The 21,908-nt window shown below is 41.7% G+C and overlaps 1 protein-coding gene across 4 annotated transcripts in view; it reads right to left on the minus strand.

Annotated features, from left to right (window-relative positions):
* Positions 1 to 21,908, minus strand: part of atr (ATR serine/threonine kinase) — a 118,791-nt gene that overhangs the window by 82,707 nt on the left and 14,176 nt on the right. For all 4 annotated transcript variants that reach the window (XM_068042581.1, XM_068042582.1, XM_068042583.1 and 1 more), the window contains 7 exons: positions 20,095 to 20,315; positions 15,141 to 15,296; positions 14,127 to 14,325; positions 12,587 to 12,849; positions 10,640 to 10,833; positions 10,189 to 10,289; positions 9,256 to 9,427 (listed from right to left, as the gene is read on the minus strand). In XM_068042581.1, the coding sequence (XP_067898682.1) occupies positions 9,256 to 9,427; positions 10,189 to 10,289; positions 10,640 to 10,833; positions 12,587 to 12,849; positions 14,127 to 14,325; positions 15,141 to 15,296; positions 20,095 to 20,315 (1,306 nt within the window). The remainder of the gene's footprint in view (positions 1 to 9,255; positions 9,428 to 10,188; positions 10,290 to 10,639; positions 10,834 to 12,586; positions 12,850 to 14,126; positions 14,326 to 15,140; positions 15,297 to 20,094; positions 20,316 to 21,908) is intronic.

Genomic DNA, 21,908 nt, shown 5'->3' on the forward strand with positions numbered 1-21,908 from the left:
TTCCTCACAGCACTATGAGTGTACCTACTGCAGGTGGACTGCAGCGTCAAAAGGCAGCTCACCACCCCCTTCTCAAGGGCAATTAGGGATGGGCAATAAATGCTGGCCTAGCCAGCGACACCCTCATCCCTTGAATGAATAAAGAAAGAATTACTTTCCTACAATCAAACACCATTCAAAGTAGATGGGGCAAACATTCGAAGTGATTTACACTATCCTTGTGAACAAGCATTTATAATGAGGTGCCTTGGAAAATCTCTGTTTTGATTGGCAGCTCTGAGTTCAGAACATAAGAACTAGGAGCAGGAGTAGGCAATTCAGCCCCTCGAGCCTGCTCCGCCATTCAATACGATCATGGCTGATCTCATCTCGGCCTCAACTCCACTTTCCTGCCCGTTCTCCATAATCCTTCAACCCATTTCAGATTAAAAATATGTCTATCGTCTCCTTAAATTTACCCAATGTCACGGCATGCACCGCACTCTGGGGTAGTGAATTGCACAGATTCACGACCCTTTGAGTGAAGTAATTTCTCCTCATCTCCGTTTTAAATCTGCTACCCCTTATCCTAAAACTATGATCTCTCGTTCTAGATTGCCCCACAAGAGGAAACATCCTCTCTATGTCTACTTTGTCAATCCCCTTAATCATCTTATATACCTCAATTAGACCTCCTCTCATTCTTCTAAACTCCAGAGAGTAAAGGCCTAAACTGCTCAATATCTCTTGATAAGACAAGCCCCCCATCTCTGGAATCAATCTAGTGAACCTCCCTCCTCTGAACTGCCTCCAATGCAACTACATCCTTTCTCAAGTAAGGGGACCAAAACTGTACGCAATCCTCCAGGTACGGTCTAATGCCTTGTACAGTTGCAGCAACACTTCCCTACTTTTATACTCTATTCCTTTAGCAATAAATACCAAAATTCCATTTGCCTTCCTGATCACCTGCTGTACCTGCAAACAAGTTTTCTGCGATTCATGCACGAGGACACCCAAATCCCTCTGCACCAAAGCACTCTGAAGTTTCTCTCATTTAGATAATAATTTGTCTTTCCATTCATCCGACCAACTCATAGGTTTAATGTCCTTTATTCCAGATTTTTCAGAGGAATTCAGGATATTTCCTGGCTGAATTACAACTAGAGTGTCTGTTCGTTAGAAGCCATCAGAAGTACGAAACTAGTAATAAAGGTACTGAATTGGGGGAAGGCCGATTTCAAAATGATAAAACAGATCTGGCCAAAGTGGAGCAGCTACTTCTAAGAAAATCTACATCAGACCAGTGGGAGACATTCAAATAGAAAATACTGAGAGTTCAGGGCCAACATGTTCCCATAAAGGTGAAGGGTAGGGCCAACAAGTCCAGGGAACCCTAAATGTCAAAGGATAGGGGATTGGATAAGGGGAAAAAAAGGAGGCTTATGGCAGATTCAGAGCGCTGAAAACAGTGGAGGCACTAGAGGGGTATAGAAAGTGTAGGGGGGCACTTAAAAAAGTAATTAGGAGAACCAAGTGGGGGCATGAGAAAACACTGGCGGCAAGATAAAGGAACTCCCGCGGCGTTTTATAAGAATATTAAGGGCAAAAGGATAACCAGGGAAAGAGTAGGACCCATTAGGAACCAAAGTGGCAATATGTGTTTGGAGCCGGAGGATGTAGGTGAGGTTTTAAATGATTACTTTTCATCTGTGTTCATTATGGAGAAGGACAATGTAGGTGTCGGGATCAGGGAGGGGAATTGTGATATACTCGAACAAATTAGCACTGAAAAGGAGGTGGCATTAGTGGTTTTAGTGGTCTTAAAAATGGATAAATCCCCAGACCCAGATGAGATATATCCCAGGCTGTTATGTGAGGCAAGGGAGTAGATAGCAGGGGCTCTGACACAAATTTTCAAATCGGTGCCAGAGGACTGAGGACAGCGAATGTGGTACCATTATTCAAGAAGGGTAGTAGGGATAAACCAGGTAATTACAGGTCAGCGAGTCTAACATCAGTGGTAGGGAAACTACTGGAAAAGTTTCTGGGGGACAGGATTAATCTCCACTAGGAGAGGCAGGATAGTCAGCATGGCTTTGTCAGGGGGAGATCATGTCTCACAAACTTGATTGAATTTTTCGAGGAGGTGATTAGATGTGTAGATGAAGGTAAAGCAGTTGATGTAGTCTACATGGACTTCAGTAAGGCTTTTGATAAGGTCTCGCATGGGAAATTGGTTAAGAAGGTAACAGCCCATGGGCTCCAGGGCAATTTGGCAAATTGGATCCAAAATTGGCTTCGTGGCAGGAAGCAGAGGGTGCTGGTTGAGGGTTGTTTTTGTGAGTGGAAGCCTGTGACCAGTGGTGTACCACAGGGATCGGTGCTGGGACCCTTGCTGTTTGTAGTGTACATTCATGATTTAGACATGAACATAGGGGGTATGATCACTAAGTTCGCAGATGACACGAAAATTGGTGGTGTCGTAAATAGTGAGGAGGAAAGCATTAGATTACAGGACGATATAGATGGGCTGGTAAGATGGGCGGAGCGGTGGCAAATGGAATTTAATCCTGAGAAGTGTGAGGTGATGCATTTTCGGAGGACTAACAAGGCAAGGGAATATACAATGGGTGGTAGGATCCTAGGAAGTAGAGGGTCAGAGGGACCTTGGTGTACTTGTCCATAGATCACTGAAGGCAGCAGCACAGGTAGATAACACAGCACAGGTGGTTCGGAAAGCAGATGGGATACTTGCCTTTATTAGCCGAGGCATAGAATATAAGAGCAGGGAGGTTATGATGGAGCTGTATAAAACGTTAGCTCGGCCACAGCTGGAGTACTGTGTACAGTTCTGGTTGCCACAGTATAGAAAGGATGTGATTGCACTGGAGAGGGTGAAGAGGAGGTTAACCAGGATGTTGCCTGGGCTGGAGCACTTCAGCTATGAAGAGAGACTGGATAGGTTAGGGTTGTCTTCCTTGGAGCAGAGAAGGCTGAAGGGGGACCTGATTGAGGTATACAAAATTAAGAGGGGCATAGATAGGATAGATAGGAAGAAACCTTTTCCCTTAGCGGAGGTGTCAACAACCAGGGAGCATCGATTTAAGGTGAGGGGCAGGAGGTTTAGAGGGGATTTGAGGAAAAATGTTTTCACCCAGAGGGTGGTTGGAATCTGGAACATACTGCCTGAAGGGGTGGTAGAGGCAGAGACTGTCACGACATTTAAGTAGAATTTAGATGAGGATTAGAATAGATAGGTCCTTGATGGCCGGCATGCACATGGTGGGCCGAAGGGCCTGTTTCTGTGCTGTATAACTCTCTGACTCTATAGTCAGGCTTCATGCCAGCATTTCAAAATGTAAGAAGTGATCTGCTGTGTTAAAACGATTAATCGTAGGATAGGAACATAGAAAGATAGGAACAGGAGTAGGCCATTCAGCCCCTCGAGCCTGACCCGCCATTCAATAAGATCATGGCTGATCCACGGTCTAACTCCATATACCTGACCTTGGCCCATATCCCTTAATATCTTTGCTTAACAAAAATCTCAGATTTAAAATTAACAACTGTTCTAGCTTCAACTGCTGTTTGTGGGAGAGTTCCAAACCTCTACCACCCTTTGCGTGAAGAAGTGCTTCCTAACATCTCTCCTGAACCGTCTGGTCCTAATCTTTAGACTATGCCCCCTAGTTTTACAATCTCCAACCAGTGGAAATAGTTTATCTTTATCTAGCCTGTCTTTTCCTGTTAATATTTTGAAGACTTCGACCAGATCACCCCGTAACCTTCTAAATTCTAGCGAAAACAGGCCTAATTTGTGTAATCTCCCCTTGTAACTTAACCCCTGTAGTCCAGGTATCATTCTTGTAAACCTACGTTGCACTCCCTCCAAGGTCAATATATTCTTCCTAAGGTGTGGTGCCCAGAACTGCTCACAGTACTCCAAGTGGGGTCTAACCAGGGTTTTGTACAGCTGCAGCATAACCTCTGTGTCTTTGTACTCCAATCCTCTAGATATAAAGGCTAGCATTCCATTAGCCTTTTTGATTATTTTCTGCATTTGCTCGTGGCATTTTAATGATCTATGCACCTGAACCCCCAAGTCTCTTTGGACATCCACTGTACTTAACCTCTTCCCATTTAGAAAGTACCCTGCTCGATCCTTTTTTGGTCCAAAATGGATAATCTCACATTTGCCCACATTGAAATCCATCTGCCACAGTTTTGCCCACTCACCTAGTCTGTCAATATCTCTTTGCAATTTTATGCTATCATCTAGACTGTCTACAATGCCGCCTAACTTTGTATCATCAACAAATTTGGATATATGACTTACTATGCCATCATCCAAGTCGTTAATGAATAATGTGAATAATCGAGGCCCCAACACAAATCCCTGCGGGACATCACTAGTCACATCACTAGTCGGAGTACTTACCCATTATCCCCACTCTCTGTCGCCTGCCACTCAACCAATTTCCTAACCATGTCAATAATTTGCCCTCAGCTCCATGGGCTTCTACCTTAGTTAACAGTCTCTTATGTGGGACTTTATCAAATTCCTTCTGGAAGTCCATATAAATAACATCCATAGACATTCCCTTGTCCACTACCTTAGTCACTTCTTCAAAAAATTCAATGAGATTTGTCAGGCATGACCTTCCCATCATGAATCCACACTGGCTGTCCCTGATTAACTGAAATTTTTCTAGGTGTTCAGTCACCCTGTCCTTGATTATAGACTCCAGCAACTTGCCCACCACAGATGTCAGGCTAACTGGTCTGTAATTTCCTTGGTTCCCCCTTTCACCCTTTTTAAAAAGTGGAGTGACGTGCAACTTTCCAATCCAGAGGGGTCACTCCTGAATCTCGGGAACTATGATAAACTATAGTTAGGGCATCTACAATGTGCTCCCCTACTTCCTTTAACACCCTCGGATGTAAACAGTCAGGTCCTGGGGATTTCTCACTCTTTAGTTCCATTAGCGCAGTAGTTAGCACCGCAGCCTCACAGCTCCAGCGACCCAGGTTCAGTTCTGGGTCCTGCCTGTGCGGAGTTTGCAAGTTCTCCCTGTGACCGCGTGGGTTTCCGCCGGGTGCTCCGGTTTCCTCCCACAACCAAAGACTTGCAGGTTGATAGGTAAATTGGCCATTGTAAATTGCCCCGAGTGCAGGTAGGTGGTAGAAGAATGGTGGGGATGTGGTAGGGAATATGGGATTAATGTAGGATTAGCATAAATGGGTGGTTGTTGGTCAGCACAGACTCGGTGGGCCAAAGGGCCTGTTTCAGTGCTGTATCTCTAAATAAATAAATAAATTTCCTTGTTACTGATGTTTTACTTACGTTAATTGTATTAAGTCCCTGTCCCCTATCAGCTATTAATTTTTTCGGGACTTCCGGCAAGTTATCCTCCTTTTCAACTGTAAATACTGAGGCAAAGTTCAACATGTCTGCTATTTCCCCATAATCAATGACAATATCTCTATTTTCAGCTTTTAGTGGGCCTACATTGCTCTTGACCACCTGCTTTCCCTTTATGTAACTATAAAATTTCTGCTTATTGATTCTGATGTCCCTTGCAAGTTTCCTTTCATAATCTCTTTTAGTAGCTCTTTAAAGCTGCTTTGTGACCCTTGGCTGGCCTCTGTTTCGATCCCATTCGGCTGGATCTGTGCTGCGTTTTGCATTTTTGTAAGTCCTTTCTTTTTGTTTTATGCTATCCTAATCTCTTTAGTTGTGCATGGTTGTTGTTCTGAGAAAAGAGCCTTTATTACTAATATTTCAATTAAAGAATAAAAAGTTTATGAATACTTAAAAGACAGAGTTTGTACTGAGTAATGTTCATTTACCAACTTAGTAATAAATACATATGTTTGTTAGTGTATAACCTGAACCACAATTTAGCTGTGCATATTCTCGAGTTTTTTGAAATCAAGCTCACTGCATGGTAGCATAATATATTCCAGTAAGCCAGTATATCAGTGACAAATGTCTATGTCAGACACCTGGGCCTGAGTAAATATATCTAAATAATCAGGAAGTCATACTGTATTTCGTCAGGGACACAAGCTCATCTTAGAAAGGTACACATTGATGCTGAATGTATCTCACATTAAAATCCAATAACTATATAACTGTGTATAATTATATGATCTATTTCTGATTTACAGATATTACATGTACTTACTTAAATTTACTGCTCATTATAATTTCTCATGTTGGAGACCACACACTATAGGAAGGATATTAAGGCTTTAGAGAGTACAACAAAATTCATAAGATGTTGTCTGATATGAGGAAGTACAAGTACAAAGAAATACTTCACCATTTAGGTCATTTTTCATTACAACAACATACATTATGGGCTGGATTTTATAAGCTTGCCACTGCTTCAAAAATGGTGGCCCGCACGCCAAAGAGCCACTGTGATCACGTGGAGGGGGTGGACTGTCCATCCCCGACAATGGCGTCCGCTGCCTATGCGCAGGCGCTGACACCATTGTAAAGGGCTGTCAGCCCTACCGGCTTATTTAAATATTTAAAGATAGATGGACTAAAATTAAATTAATACATTTATTTTGCCCCTCTCCCACTCCCCCAATAACAATTAAATTAATTATTTGCCATTCCCCCCCCCAAACAAAACACTTACTTTTACCATCTGACCTTCCTCCCCCAAACTGAACAAAGTTTAAACTACAGCCCTTCCCACCATCCCCTACACCCATGACGCTAATTTGAGCCCGTTCCCCCTTCCTCCCGCACTGATAAATGTAGCTCCTCCCCGCTCCTCACCAGTGTTGCGCCTCATTTCCCTGGACGGGGATCCGAAGGCATGCGAGTGCCAGCTGCCGGCCTGAAGATCACAGCGGGCCATCAAGAGGCGGCGTAAGTATATTTAAATTAATCAATTTAATTGATTTGAATATTAAAGTTTTGGTCCCGTCGCCTAGCAGCGGGGAGGCTGCCATGGTGCCTCACCACCGCCGGGAGGATCAGGCCAGGCCCTACTGGCGTTGAGGTCCATGGCGGGCCTCATCCAGGGCCATCTTCAGGCCCCCCTCACCCCGCCACAGATCCCAACACGAGGACTTCTTAAAATCCAACAGAATATGTCAAAAATGTTTAAAATTATGAAAGGATGACATACGGTAGATAGAAGCTGACTATTTCCACTGGTTGAGGGGATCAAGCATAAGGATCAATACAAGGTTAAATGCAGGAGATTTAGAGCAGAGGAGAGAAGCTGTGGAATTCATTTCCAGGGTTAGTATTTGAGACAGAAATTATGTCAACATTCAAAATTATACTGGATAGGTGGATGAATGAAAAGCAGTATTAGGGAGATGGGATCAGAGTGGCAAATGTGATTGGAACTTTTTGCTTGAGTGGAGGGTAAAAGCAAACATGGATTAGTTGGATCATGCTGTAACTTCGATGTGTTCCTAGTTCATCTATTCTACAACAAATGCCAGAAGCAGAGGAAACACATGTATATTTACCTAACAGTGAGTCAAATACACTTATTTATGTAATCACAGTGCAGTATTTATTTATGTAATGGCCATACACAAAAGGCACAAATTTATTTATCTACCTCCGGGAAGCAAGAAGCACATTATGTTTATTATATATATTAATTTGTAAGCAATACCACGGAAGATCTATTCTTATTTTAAGTAATTTCTGTAACATCTTATTCTCAGCAATTCGTGATCTGTTCCCACAAATCAGCGCAATGTCATTCACATCTTTTAAAAATATTTTCTGGTGCTTTCTTCCATCATACAAAATCTAATGTCAGCTAAATGAATGCCTGTGTTATATAAATTTTTCAAAAACACATCCACAAAGGAAGGAACATATTGTAGGAAAGAGTAGGAATGGGGAACAAGAGCAATAGGCATAGAGTGTGTGACAGTAAGATAGAAAAAAAGTCAAACAGAAAGACCACATGAAGTAAAGAGTCGTTGAGGCAGGTAAAAAGAAAAGTGAACAAAACAAATGGAAAACAATCAACAAGGCAAAGAGGAAGACAAGAAATGCTGGATTCACTCAGCAGGTCTGGCAGCATCTGTGGAAAGAGAAGCAGAGTTAACGTTTCGGGTCAGTGACCCTTCTTCGGAACTGAAGGCAATGAATTAGAGAGATAAGCAGAAACAGTTACAGGGAGAGTTTTCTTTTTAAACTTTTTACAATGAGGAATATCACAGTCAACAGTCTGGAGCCCACTCCAGACAGCCCAAGTGAGCACAGGTGAGTGTTCCAGTCTAACAGTACCGGGTTAACATCCAACTGATATTCGAGTTTAAGTGGAGTGGTGACACCCCACCCCCACCGCATCTATCCAGTCTCTCTAGTCAGATTAATGAACTGGCCAGATAAAAAGAATCTTTGTTACAGAAACAACCCAGAGCATGATATGGATGTAAAAAGTGCAAGAAATTGGTTACTGCATTTTCCAACAGGCACGGAAGTGAGGAATGTAGTAAAGTTTCTTTAAACAATCTTTACTATTAAGATTGCAGTACCCTATAATTAAATGTTGTGGGTGTGAACCTTAATTAAAAGACATAATTATTTACGTTCTGTGAGCCTGTTACTGTAAGCTTTACAGTTTAAAATTGACACAACCTACCTCTATAAATATGTCATCAAATTACTTGTGGATGTAGGAAATATTCTTGACAATGAAATGCTGATAAAGAATCATGACACCATGACTAACTAAATAGAAATAGAAAGCTGAAAGTCTTCCTTATTGTTTATTTTTAATTCCGTTTTTGAACTATTTTTGGAAGATTCCTTGATTAATTTAGTTCCATTTCTCTTAACTGTGTCTGGAAAAATTGGAGTGAGAGACGCTACAGTGAGCCTGTCTTATCTTCAGCTTGGAAGTTTGTTTTACAGCATAGGTTTTTAAACTGGGACCCTAATTCCCATCCAATTATCATTAGCTACCTGGATTTTTCTGTTTGTGTTCATTTACTGGCACATTATTTCTGTTGCTAATAAAATACATTGTCTGCAACAACTGCACTTCCCTCCTTTGATTAATGGGCATTATCTTACAGAATTAAGGATGGCATGTGTCCTAAAGAGTGGTTTAATAATTGCAGAGATCCCCCACACATGAAAGTTTGAAAACAACTGATTTACAGTGGGGTTCTTGTCAAAGAATGGCTAATAGATACAACGCAATACAGAGAACAAAGTAAATACTATACAGCCGACATAGCGTAGGTATATCAGCTATATCCACTCAATCTCACCTGACATATGGGCTTCTTGTACTGGCTGAAGAAGGCTTGCAGTTTCATACCTTTGGCTGCTGCTAGTGCTCTGATTTCTGTATAAGCAGCACCAGCAACAAATGTGAATTTGGATAGTAAACAATGACACAGGTGCAAAAGGGCCAATGGGACCAGGTCTCCTCTGGCGGCTCTGTTTTACAACATTAAAAAGGAAAGGAACAGTATATAAATAGATATTGTACTGACATATGTAAATGCTTTAATTATTGCTGAAGGTTTATGCATATCAACAGGAGTAAAAAGCATCTTAACAAACGAGGATGGAGTTACACTCTAGCTACTGGTCAGTGACTGCTAACTGCACTTTAAGCTCGAGGCAGCCTGGAGGAACCAACAGGAACCCTGTTTGCACTATTGGCTTTTTTCTGCAACTTTAAGAGCTGGATTCTCCATCTTTTAGCAACATTGTGGCTCACCCGGACTCCTGCCATCTACTCGAAAGCAGACACTAATATAACAGGTTTGTAGTGCAATAACATTGTGCCACAGCATTGTAGAATCATGTTTGAGCTCACAATCCTCCACACAGCAAGTTGCTGAGTTTGATCAGATTGGAAGGGAGACTTGTAGACCAGAAGCTAAGTTATTCCTCAGAAAGAAGAACACCACAGCAGTGTAAAACCAATCTGGGTCAAAATTGGGAGCAACCTGCTGCTCTACTCTCTCTGCTGTCATGGAAGACATAATGAGAAGGAAACATATTGAAACAGGGATAGGGGAATATATACATCCACAGACACACACAATACATAATATATGGTTTTAAATACATGTTTTATATATAGTTCTGGTTTCAATATATACAGCTTTAATTGTCCTGCCAAATTTACAGCAGCACATTTCTGGAGATAAGTGAAACATTACATGAAAGTTCTATGATGTATTACTTACCTTCCAATTTCTCTGGTTGTAATGATTAGTGTATCTTTTAGCTCGTTATTTCTTGAAATCTTAGCATTTGCATATGCCTCCTTCAGCTTAGATACAAGCAGCTAAAATTAAATTTAAAAAAAAATACATGGGATAATTTTATTAATTTATAATTCTATATTAAATAGCATCACAGGCACATAAATCGCCTCTGACTCTATTCAGGTGCGATTAAACACACCACTTACGTTACAAATGAACATAGTAAAGCAATTCATTGTTCTATTCGACTGGAGATGTACATCCATATACTACAATGTTTCTGATAAATACTAATTTGCTAAAACTCACTACTGATTAGTAGAAAACATAACAAATCATAATCAGCATACATTTCAAATTATTGTTTCAAAATAACAAAATCCCAATTTAACTGCACAATATTTTTCTTTCGAAATCTGACTTTGTTCACCTCTTTAAGTAAACTCTCATCTTCAACTTCTTGAGACTCTAACAAATGATGTATTTTTCCACCAAATGCAATTCTGACAGCTTTATCTGGATCTTCCATGAGGTTCAGTATTGCACTATAAATGGTTTTAGTGTTCGAATCAGTTTTCCCCAAATTCACATGTTTACACAGATTGGGAATGTTGCTTATGAAAGCTGTGGAAAAAATGACTAAAATTATTAATATAGTACTACCAAAACACAACTTAACTTTTACATTCTTATTTTAACCCTTTTTACTGCCCTAAGGTATGGCATAGCCTCATAACTAATTAAGTTGTAGCCCAAGTTTCTCATTTTTACTTTTAGCTGTGAGCGTCCTCTGAAAAATGTAGAGGGAAACTGATCCATAAGCTTTGTTATTTGTACATTAAACATTAATTTCATTTTACAACGAAGTCAAATAAACAGCAAAGAGGATTCAGCACTTGTACAGAATAAAGGGACAAACATGCCAGATTTTGAAAGAGACTATTTATCTGCCAATCTAGCCTGTCCCTCTGTTGCAAATTCAGGTCTGTTCTAGACACCTTCTTGGGTTCAGTGGCATCAGTTGCTCCCATAAGGGATCTGCACCTTTCATAGAAATTGACCCACACTTTCCTATATCTACTTGCACAAAAGTATATGCCAGGCCTGAAACCTAATACCCCATGTGACCTGAACTGGATTTTCATCCCTTTCACAAGTACGCTACTTCAATCTCTCCAAATGGGAACCAAGTAAGTACTTGGTGAAACTAGGTTTGATACGAATTGTTAAGCTGCTTTATTTCACCTTGAGTGAATATGCAGAGCAACAGCCACAGTCAGATACCCTTTTACAAGCACAACTTGCCTTTGTATAATAATTCAAAAATGAAGGACACTTTCCCAAATCAGTGGGCTGCCTTACTTGAGTTAAACATGATGGTTTCAAACTGTTTTTCTGACCTTAAAATCTCTGAGACAGCTCTCTCAGCTTTCTCTCTAAAAACCTTGACATCCTGTTTCAAAAATCTTTTCTGTCAGCCTAAGTCCAGCTTCCTTCTTATATTTCTCCATTCATAACCAATAATGGGTATGAGGTGTTTTTCAAGTGCTGATACAGCTAACAAATTGATATTTACAGTCTGTGAGAAAACATCAAAGCTAGTTCATTTCCACTTTAACTGTCTATCGTATCTGCCTTTTCTAACCTGTCTGAACACTCCATGCTTTTAAAAAAATCCAACATTATAAGCCATTTGCTTTCCTCATAACCCTTTAAAAAGGGCCAGAATGACCAAAAATACACCATCTATAGCTACTACTCATGTATTTCCTGTGGGGAAATGTCTAAATAAGCAAATCCTGGGATCAGAGGACAATTGTAACTGCTCACAAATTTTTGGTTGCAGATCAGAAGAACCCATCTTAAATGACTGGCTTTGATCATTTTGCATCTTTAACAAAGCATCACCCTTTGAAGTGTACAACACCTGGAGCGCTAGGCACCTTTTTGTATTTAATAGATGGAGAAACTGAGGTGAACATGTGATGGCAAGCTTGGGTGCTAACATCACATACATTTGTTGGAGGAAGTGAAAACTGAGGGAAGTAGGTGGTTCTACAGTTTTGAGAGCCTCGTAAAAAATTGATTAGAGTAGGAGATATCGCAATAAGTCTTTGATTTCAACACAGTGAGGATACAGGATGAGGAAGAGCAGGTACAGAGGAAGAGAATGATGCTTTTGCAATTTCAGCAACGAAGGAAATAAAATCAAAGGACCAGTAACCACGGTAGTATTGATAAAAGTAGACATAAAATAAAAAAAATAGTGACAAATGGAACTTAAAATCACATTTGCCAGAGTGTGAAATTGTGCTCAGTGTGGAGACCCTTACTCCCTTCCAGCAAGCAGTTCTCCCTAAACTGATGTAACACTCACCAAGTTTTACTGAAGCAGGCATTGTCTTTCCAATTAGCACAAGGAATGGAATAAAAATAGAAGGTCCAACTGCTGGTCCAGCTGGTGTACATTCTCTTCTTACAGTGATATTACTACAGAGCAGTTCACAATCTTCATTTGTAAGTATCAAGTCACTCTTGGGGAGCAACAATTCAGATTTGCCTGAAAGCACACAGGCTAACTTTCCAACATTATTTGCTAATCCTTCATTTACTAAATTGGAATCATCTTGGAGCTTGTTTCTAAAAGGTTTTAAAAAGAAGTTATGAGATTATCAAGTAACTAAATATTATGAATGATGTATTGCAGATGTACTGAATGTTCTCCAACAAAGGCCCAATGATGGTACAAGGGCAACAAAAAAACTTACATTTATATAATAATTTTTAGGTCAGAAGCACACGTCAGACCATTTCACTATTTGAACAAGAAAACATAATGAACACCAAGAAAGAATGAAGAACATTGAAATAGAATTACAGGAAGGAATCCTGAAGAGCAGGCAAAAAAGTCATTTTCAGAAGTAAAGGAGATTAAAATGCAAAGATTTAGAAATTGAGTTCCAGAAGCAGCGTTATGGTGGCTGAAAGCATGACCAACAATAGGTCAGTGTCAGAGGAGCAAAGGACATAAAGTTAAGGCAGGTAATGTTAAATCCCAAAACAGTACCAACTATAGGAGTCTTCATGCAGTTCCACACAGAAGCTGAAAGGGTGCAGCATAGTGGTTTCAGTATCCAATAGGACATAATGTTGTGGATTATTTGTCATTTGTGAGATGCATTAATATTAATATATCTAATTGAATAATTATTTTTGCAAACAAACAACCATCATGCCACAATGTTTCAGTAAGTCATTGGTTCTTTCTGATGTCCAGACTGACTTGTGGTCTACAGTAGTAAATAGGCTGATATATAAATACCTATTCTCAAATATTCAGTGGAATATCGTCCCACATCCTTCAAAGCAGTGGAAATCTATTTAGTTGGTCAACTGTAACCTCACCTAACAGCACCTTCCTCAATTTTCTGAGGCCCACTCATGTCACCGGCGGTTACTGTCCCAGTCCCCGCTCCACGACTATGTTGGTCAGTCCCAAATGTCCACCTTGCCTTCTCACCCCACCACCACCTTCCACCCACCAAATATACCCATGAACAATTCTAGTATACTAGTATCCCTTCCCTCCAAGTCCCAAAGACTGTTCACTAACTCTGATACTGTTCACTTTCATAAGAGACGGGCTCAAAAGTAGTTGGTATAACCCTTTGATGTATGATGAAATATTTTCCGGCAAATAGTTTTGGAAGAAAATTACTGATTATACTATACTCCTATAATTTTACCCAAACGTATTTTACAACATTAATCATAGAAAAGTATAGAAATCCATCTGGCAAAGGTTACATTTAAAATGAAGCATTCATTTGGACAATTCATCATTAACTAGTTATCAAGCACTCAGGAAAAACTAAAATCTGTTTTGCGTTTATTTTAAATTTTAAAAAAGCACATACAAGAGGACCTCCTCAATGAGGGAGTGTGATTTAACACCCAGATAATGCAGTAGCATGGGGAATCCCTGCACGGAACCTGCACGGGTGACATCACTGGAGCTCTGCAAAGACCATCTGTGTATTGCTGCTCTCCAATCAGGACACACCTCTTCATGCAGCAAAGAAAGCAGGTACACACATTTTGCCTGGTTCTGGTGTGCTGTGGGATGTAACAGGTTCAGAGGTCAGGGTCAGTAAGAACATTAAAAATTAGATAAGTTTAAAACAGAATCATGGCAATCAATCAGCAATTACTTTTCAGACTGACTTGGTCCTAATATTTGTTTCATTCGTTCTTAACATAAGAGTAACACCAAAACAAGTACACAAAATGGAAAATTGCTCATATGCACAATGTAAATTTACCACCTAAGTACTATATATTGAAAGGGAGATATATACCATTTACACCTGGAACGATATCTACACCACAAATACAGCTTGACGTTTTTTTCTGCTGTGGTTTTATATCTCCTATAATTGCACAAGAAGGTACCAAAGAAAGGGCTGCCTGAAGTAGGGGTGGTGGTGGAATGAATCAAGGTGTCAACACAGGGAATATACTTAGAATGGGCCTGGTTTCTTCTCCACCCGGGTTCCTAAGCCACAGGACCCTGTTCTGTTTTCCATTTTCATCTCTACGTGCCTTACCCACCACCTAGTTGCTTCAGCTATTCACAGATTCTTTTTGCCTCTTAAATATTTTTACTTTCTCTCATTATACTTCCCATTGTCTCATATTTCAGTTCAGCCAATTAACCAACTTCTATTTTCCATTAAGCACTCTACAGGACATTCTATTTCCTCTCGTGTATGTACGTGTCTGATTGGGCAGAATTTTCCCTCTCTACCTCCCTCTTCCCTTTGTTCTCCTTATTAAATGCAAGTCAATATATTTTATATAAATACCTCGTGCACTTTGAAAATATACATTTTGTACGTTTGAATGAACCTTAGTTGCATTATTGTACTTACAGAAACTGCTTGACAAATGCTCACTGAGAGATACTAGGTCAGAATTGAAGCCAACAGATTTGAAAACTCCATCGGTACTGTGTTGGCGAATCCATGGCAATGACAGAAAACCACAAAGTGTCTGAAACATATCTTTGTTCACCTTGCCCTGGAAAACTGGCGAAATATAAACTCTTAAAATTAACTACATAAAAACACAGGCATACAGAACTCAAATAGATTCACTTTGAAGCAATCAAATTAAATTCAGATTATAAATTTGTGTGTGTAGCTCATCGAATCTACTGCTAACTATTTCCTGGCAAACAGTGCAGGGAAGATTTTACTTTTGTCAATCATTTCTTAAAATTGTCATAGCACTCAGCTCCGAAAAAATGGAACTTTGAGCAATTTCTAACCCAAAAATGTTATCTGCTTTCAGAAATGTTATACAGACTGTAAACATACTATGTAGTTATTATTTATTTTCACAGAATATAAGTACAAATCCTTTTTTTTTTTAAAACTGGTTTCAGATTTTCAAAATCATTCATGCTTCACCCTTTCCATTTGAACACACTCGTAGGGGCTCCTGCTGGGATGCACTTCCACAGATGGTAGTGCCTTCTTCACCAGGGTTCCTAAGCCACTGGAGACTGTCCTGCTTTGTACCTATCGACCACCCACTTGCTTCAGCTATTCACACATTCTCTTTTACTCTTAAATATTTTTAATTTCTCTCATTATACTTCCCATTGTCACTACTTCATCTAAGAACCATTTTCTGTAAGGTGAGCTTTTCAGGGGGGTTTTTCATTGGGATGTGGGGGTCACTGGCTAGGCCAGCATTTATTGCCCATCCCTAATTGCCCTTGAGGTGGTGTTGATGAGCTGCCTTCTTGAACCGTTGCAGTCCATGTGGGGTAGATACTCCCACAGTTTTGTTAGGGAGTTCCAGGAATTGACCCAGCAATCAGTGAAGGAACAGTAGTCTAGTTCTAAGTCAGGATAGTGTGTGGCTTGGAGGGGAACTTGCAGGTGGTGATGTTCCCGGGCATCTGCTGTCCTTGTCCTTCTAGGTGGCAGAGGTCGCGCATTTGGAAGGTGCTGTCAAAGAAGCCATGGTGCGTTGCTGCAGTGCATCTTGTAGATGGCACACACTGCTGCCACTGTGCACTGGTGGTGGAGGGAATGAATGTTTGTAGATGGGGTGCCAATCGAGCGAGCTGCTTTGTCCTGGATGGTTTCGAGCTTCTCGAGTGTTGTTGGAGCTGCACCCATCCAGGCAAGTGGAGAGTATTCCATCATACTCCTGACTTGTGCCTTGTATATGGTGGACAAGCTTTGGGGAGTCAGGAGGTGAGTTAGTCGCCACAGGATTCCGAGCCTCTGACCTGCTCTTGTAGACACGGTATTTATATGGTTACTCCAGTTCAGTTTCTGGTCAATGGTAACCCCCAGGATGTTGATAGTGGGGGATTTAGCAATCATAATGCCATTGAATGTCAAGGGGAGATGATTAGATTCTCTCTTGTTGAAGATGGTCATTGCCTGGCACTTGTGTGGCACAAATGTTACTTGCCACTTATCAGCCCAAGCCTGGATATTGTCCAGGTCTTGTTGCATTTCTACACGGACAGTATCTGAGAAGTCGCAAATGGTGCTGAACATTGTGTAATCATCAGTGAACATCCTCACTTCTGATCTTATGATTGAAGGAAGGTTACTGATAAAGGAGCTAAAGATGGTTGGGCCGAGGACACTAACCTGAGGAACTCCTGCAGTGATGTCCTGGAGCTGAGATGATTGACCTCCAACAACCACAACCATCTTTGTGCTAGGTGCGACTCCAACCAGCGGAGGGTTTCCCCGATTCCCATTGACTCCAGTTTTGCTAGGGCTCCTTGATGCCATATTCGGTCAAATGCTGCCTTGATGTCAAGGGCAGTCACTCTCACCTTACCTCTTCAGTTCAGCTCTTTTGTCCTTGTTTTAACCAAGGCTGTATTGAAGTCAGGAGCTGAGAGTCACTGAGCAGGTTATTGTTGTGCAAGTGCCAATAGATAGCACTGTTAATAACACCTTCCATCACTTGAGAGTAGACTGATGGGCAGTAATTGGCGGGGTTGTACTTATCCTGCTTTTTGTGTACAGGACATACCTGGGCAAATTTCCACATTGCCAGGTAGATGCCAATGTTGTAGCTGTACTGGAACAGCTTGGCTTGGCGTGTGGCAAGTTCTGGAGCACAGGTCTTCAGTACTATTGCCAAATTGTTGTCAGGGCCCGTAGCCTTTGCAGTATCCAGTGCCTTCAAGTCGTTTCTTGATATCACGCAGAGTGAATCGAATTGGTTGAAGACTGACATCTGTGATGCTGGGGACTTCAGGAGGAGGTCAGAAGGATGGATCATCCACTCGGCACTTCTGGCTGAAGATTGTTGCAAATCCTGGTGGGATTTGGCATACCCAAGGATGGTGATGGCGATGTCTAAGACATTGTCTGTAAGGTATGATTCCGTGAGTATGACTACGTCAGGCCGCTGCTTGACTAGTCTGTGGGACAGCTCTCCCAACTTTGGCACAAGCCCCCAGATGTTAGTAAGGAGGACTTTGCAGGGTCGACAGGACTTGGTTTGCCGTTGTCGCTTCCGGTGCCTAGGCCGATGCCAGGTGGTCCTTCCAGTTTCACACCTTATTGACTTTGTAGTGGTAGATACAACTGAATGGCTTGCTCGGCCATTTCAGAAAACATTTAAGAGTCAACCACATTGCTGTGGGTCTGGAGTCACATGTAGGCCAGACCAGGGAAAAACAGCAGACTTCATTCCCTAAAGGGCATAACTGAACCAGATTGTTTTTTACAACAATCGACAATGGTTTCATGGCCATCATTAGACTAGCTTTTAATTCCAGACTTATTAAATTCAAATTTCACCTTCTGCCATGGTGGGATTCAATTCTACATCCCCAGAGCAATACCCTGGGTCACTAACTAGTCCAGTGCCAATACCACTAGGCCACCGCATCCCCGTCATTTAACTATAGATTCCATCATAGCAGAACATATCCTATTCTTATCAGGGGTTTAAATTTCTGTTCTTGGTGTATTAGTTAACATGTTTAAGTCAAATTCCTGAGAGTGCGAGCTAAATGAAGCAACTGAATGACAGCTACAATACTGAATACATGAATTAACACAAAGCTTTCAAAAATGTTGTAAAAATAGTGGTTGTAAAATTTCAACTTTCAGATGTTCAACACACATGCAGTTCCAACAAGAGTTGCTGAAAACAATCCTTCTTTGGCCTCCATATCTCGAGAGACAATGGGTAAGCGCCTGGAGGTGGTCAGTGGTGTGTGGAGCAGCGCCTGGAGTGGCTATAAAGGCCAATTCTAGAGTGACAGGCTCTTTCACAGGTGCTGCAGAAAAATTTGATTGTCGGGGCTGTTACACAGTTGGCTCTTCCCTTGCGCCTCTGTCTTTTTTCCTGCCAACTGCTAAGTCTCTTCGACTCGCCACACTTTAGCATTCAGCAATCAGGGGAGAGAAAACAGGCTAAATTTGCTCATTCCCTAACCTGATTCACCAGCTCAGATAGAGGGCTGAATTTTATATTCCGGCCACTGAAATCGGTGGTGGGCGAAAACAAGGGCAGGCTGCACGTCGCGGAGCCACCACGATCCTAAGCGCAGCAGCTCATTTAAATAGTCGGAGCGGGTCACACCCCCTCACAATCACGTGGAGGGGGTGGGCTGTCCATCCCCAGCAAAGGCATCAGCTGCATGTGTGCAGGCACTGGCACCATTTTTAAAGGGTTTTGAGCCCTATCGTTAAATTTAAATATTTAACGCTAACGGGAATAAAAACAATTAAATACTTTGCCCCTTTCCAACCCCCCAATGACAATTAAATTAATTACTTGCCCGCTGCCCCCCCACAAAACACTTACCTTGTCCACCTGATCTTTCCCACCCCCACCCCGCCCCTGCAAATTGCATAAATTTTAACCTAAAACCCTTCCCGCCATCCCCGACAGCAACTATGTTACTTTAACCCCTTCGCCCCACCTCCTGCACTGAGGAACTTACCTCCTCCCCTCTCCCCACAAGTGCTCCACCCCATTTCCCCAAACGGGGATCCGAAGGCGTGGGGGTGCCAGCCAGCAGCAGGAAGATCGCAGAGGGATGGAAGGCGACGGTGTAGGTACGACTAATTCATTCATTGTAATTTATTTAAATGTTAATAGGGTTCCCATCGCTGAGCGACGGGGGGGGAGGGGGGGGGTCCCCACCACCATCAGCAATAGGGGCCAGGCCCTCCTGGGGTTGAGGTGCATGGCAGCCCTCTCCCGGAGGCCTCCCCCCCCCGCCACAAACCCCTACTTTGGAGGTCTGTAAAATTCAGCCCAGAGTGTTCAGAGCAAGCCAGGTACTGATCCTTGGAAAACAGCTCGTACTAAGGGGTGTCATTTCAAAATGAACCATCGAGAACACTTCATCCAATTATCTTCAATTATTTGTCAGTAAAAGCTATTAAAATTGACGTTTTATTAATTTGTACTCAAGATGTGAAAAAAGGCTTGCATTTGTGTAGTACCCTTCATGACCTCAGGATGGCCCAAAGCCAATGAAATCCTTTTGAAGTGCAGTCACGTTGTAATGTAGGAAACGCAGCAGCCAATTTTGCACACAGCAAGGTCCCACAAACAGCAATGTGCTCATGACCAGACAACCTTATTTTAATAAAATTGATTGAGGGTGAAATATTTGCCAGGAAACTAGGGTTAACTCCCTTGCTATTCTCTGAAAGACACACTGAATTCAATTTCACTACTTGCCATCGCGAGATTTGAACTCATGATCTGTATCTTAACCACTACACTATGCAAAACCCTAAACAAAAGAACAAATACCTTATTGCACCAATACTTTTCACACTAAATTACTAGCAGTAAGATACCTACTTAACCTACCTTGCCAGTAGATTACAGCATCAATTATTTTTATTAATCTATAAACTAACTGTCCCAATTCTTCATCTTTGGAAGTAATGCGTAATTGTTTTCTTCCATATTCCAGGACCTGGGTAAATATCTCAAAATTTATCCAAATCAGTTGTATTTTCATTGATGAAATTTCTGTGGAACATTGTGTCTTCCCACTGGTGGCTTCATTTGTTTTGATTCTGTCAGTGCTGAACAGAAAAAAGATTGTAATGTTTCTTCTAGTGAAGGCAAATCAAATTTCAACTCAAGTAAATTGCTGTGAAAGGCAATGAAATTCACCACACTATGCTTAATATAGTTTTTGACTCCATATTTACCTGGGGAAGCATGAAGGGTAAACTGCTTACTCATGAAGGGTCAGCAACCTGAAATGTTGACTGTTTCTCACTCTACAGATGCTGCCAGAACTGCTGAGTATTTCCAGCATTTTCTGTTTATATTTCAGATTGCAAATATCTGCAGTATTTTGCTTTAGTACCCATAACACTTCTTTGTGCCTTTGATGACATGAACTTTTATTGAAACTATCATTTCTTAAACGGTTTCCCAAGAGCAGGGATAAACAATGGTTTCATAATTATTCTTTACTCGGGAGGGTTTCAACTAGTGTGGCAGGGGGTGGGAACCAGAGCAGCAGGACAGCTAGTGAAATAAATGAGGAGGACATAGTAAATTAAGGCCAGGAGGACTAAGAGGAAGAGCAGGCAGGGAGATGTTGCTGAGCACAGCGGGACTGGTGGTCTGAAATGCATTTGTTTCAATGCGAGAAGTATAACAGGTAAGGCAGATGAACTGAGAGCTTGGATTAGTACTTGGAACTATGATGTTGTTGCGATAACAGAGACTTGGTTGAGGGAAGGGCAGGATTGGCAACTAAATGTTCCAGGCTTTAGAAGCTTCAGGCGGGATAGAGGGGGATGTAAAAGGGGTGGGGGAGTTGCATTACTAGTTAAGGAGAATATCACAGCTGTACTGCAGGAGGACACCTCAGAGGGGTCATGCAGCGAGGCAATATGGGTGGAGCTCAGGAATAGGAAGGGTGCAGTCACGATGTTGGGGGTTTACTGCAGGCCTCCCAACAGCCAGCGGGAGGTAGAGGAGCAGATATGTAGACAGATTTTGGAAAGGTGTAAAGGTAACAGGGTTGTGGTGGTGGGTGATTTTAACTTCCCCGATATTGACTGGGACTCGCTTAGTGCTAGGGGCTTGGATGGGGCAGAATTTGTGAGCAGCATCCCGGAGGGCTTCTTGAAACAGTATGTAGATAGTCCAACTAGGGATGGGGCCATTCTGGACCTGGTATTGGGGAATGAGCCTGGCCAGGTGGTCGAAGTTTCAGTGGGGGAGCATTTCAGGAACAGTGACCATAATTCCATAAGTTTTAAGGTACTTGTGGATAAGGATAAGAGTAGTCCTCGGGTGAAGGTGCTAAATTGGGGGAAGGCTAATTATAACAATATTAGGCAGGAACTGAAGAATTTAGATTGGGGGCGGTTGTTTGAGGGTAAATCAACATCTGACATGTGGGAGTCTTTCAAATGTCAGTTGATTAGAATCCAGGACCAGCATGTTCCTGTGAGGAAGAAAGACAAGTTTGGCAAGTTTCGGGAAGCTTGGATAACACGGGATATTGTGAGCCTCGTCAAAAAGAAAAAGGAAGTATTTGTAAGGGCTGGAAGTCTAGGAACAGATGAAGCACTTGAGGAATATAAAGACAGTAGGAAGGAACTTAAGCAAGGAGTTAGGAGGGCTAAAAGGGATCATGAAAAGTCATTGGCAAA

This window comes from Heterodontus francisci, chromosome 11, assembly GCF_036365525.1.
Source record: "Heterodontus francisci isolate sHetFra1 chromosome 11, sHetFra1.hap1, whole genome shotgun sequence".
Taxonomy (NCBI): Eukaryota; Metazoa; Chordata; class Chondrichthyes; order Heterodontiformes; family Heterodontidae; genus Heterodontus; species Heterodontus francisci.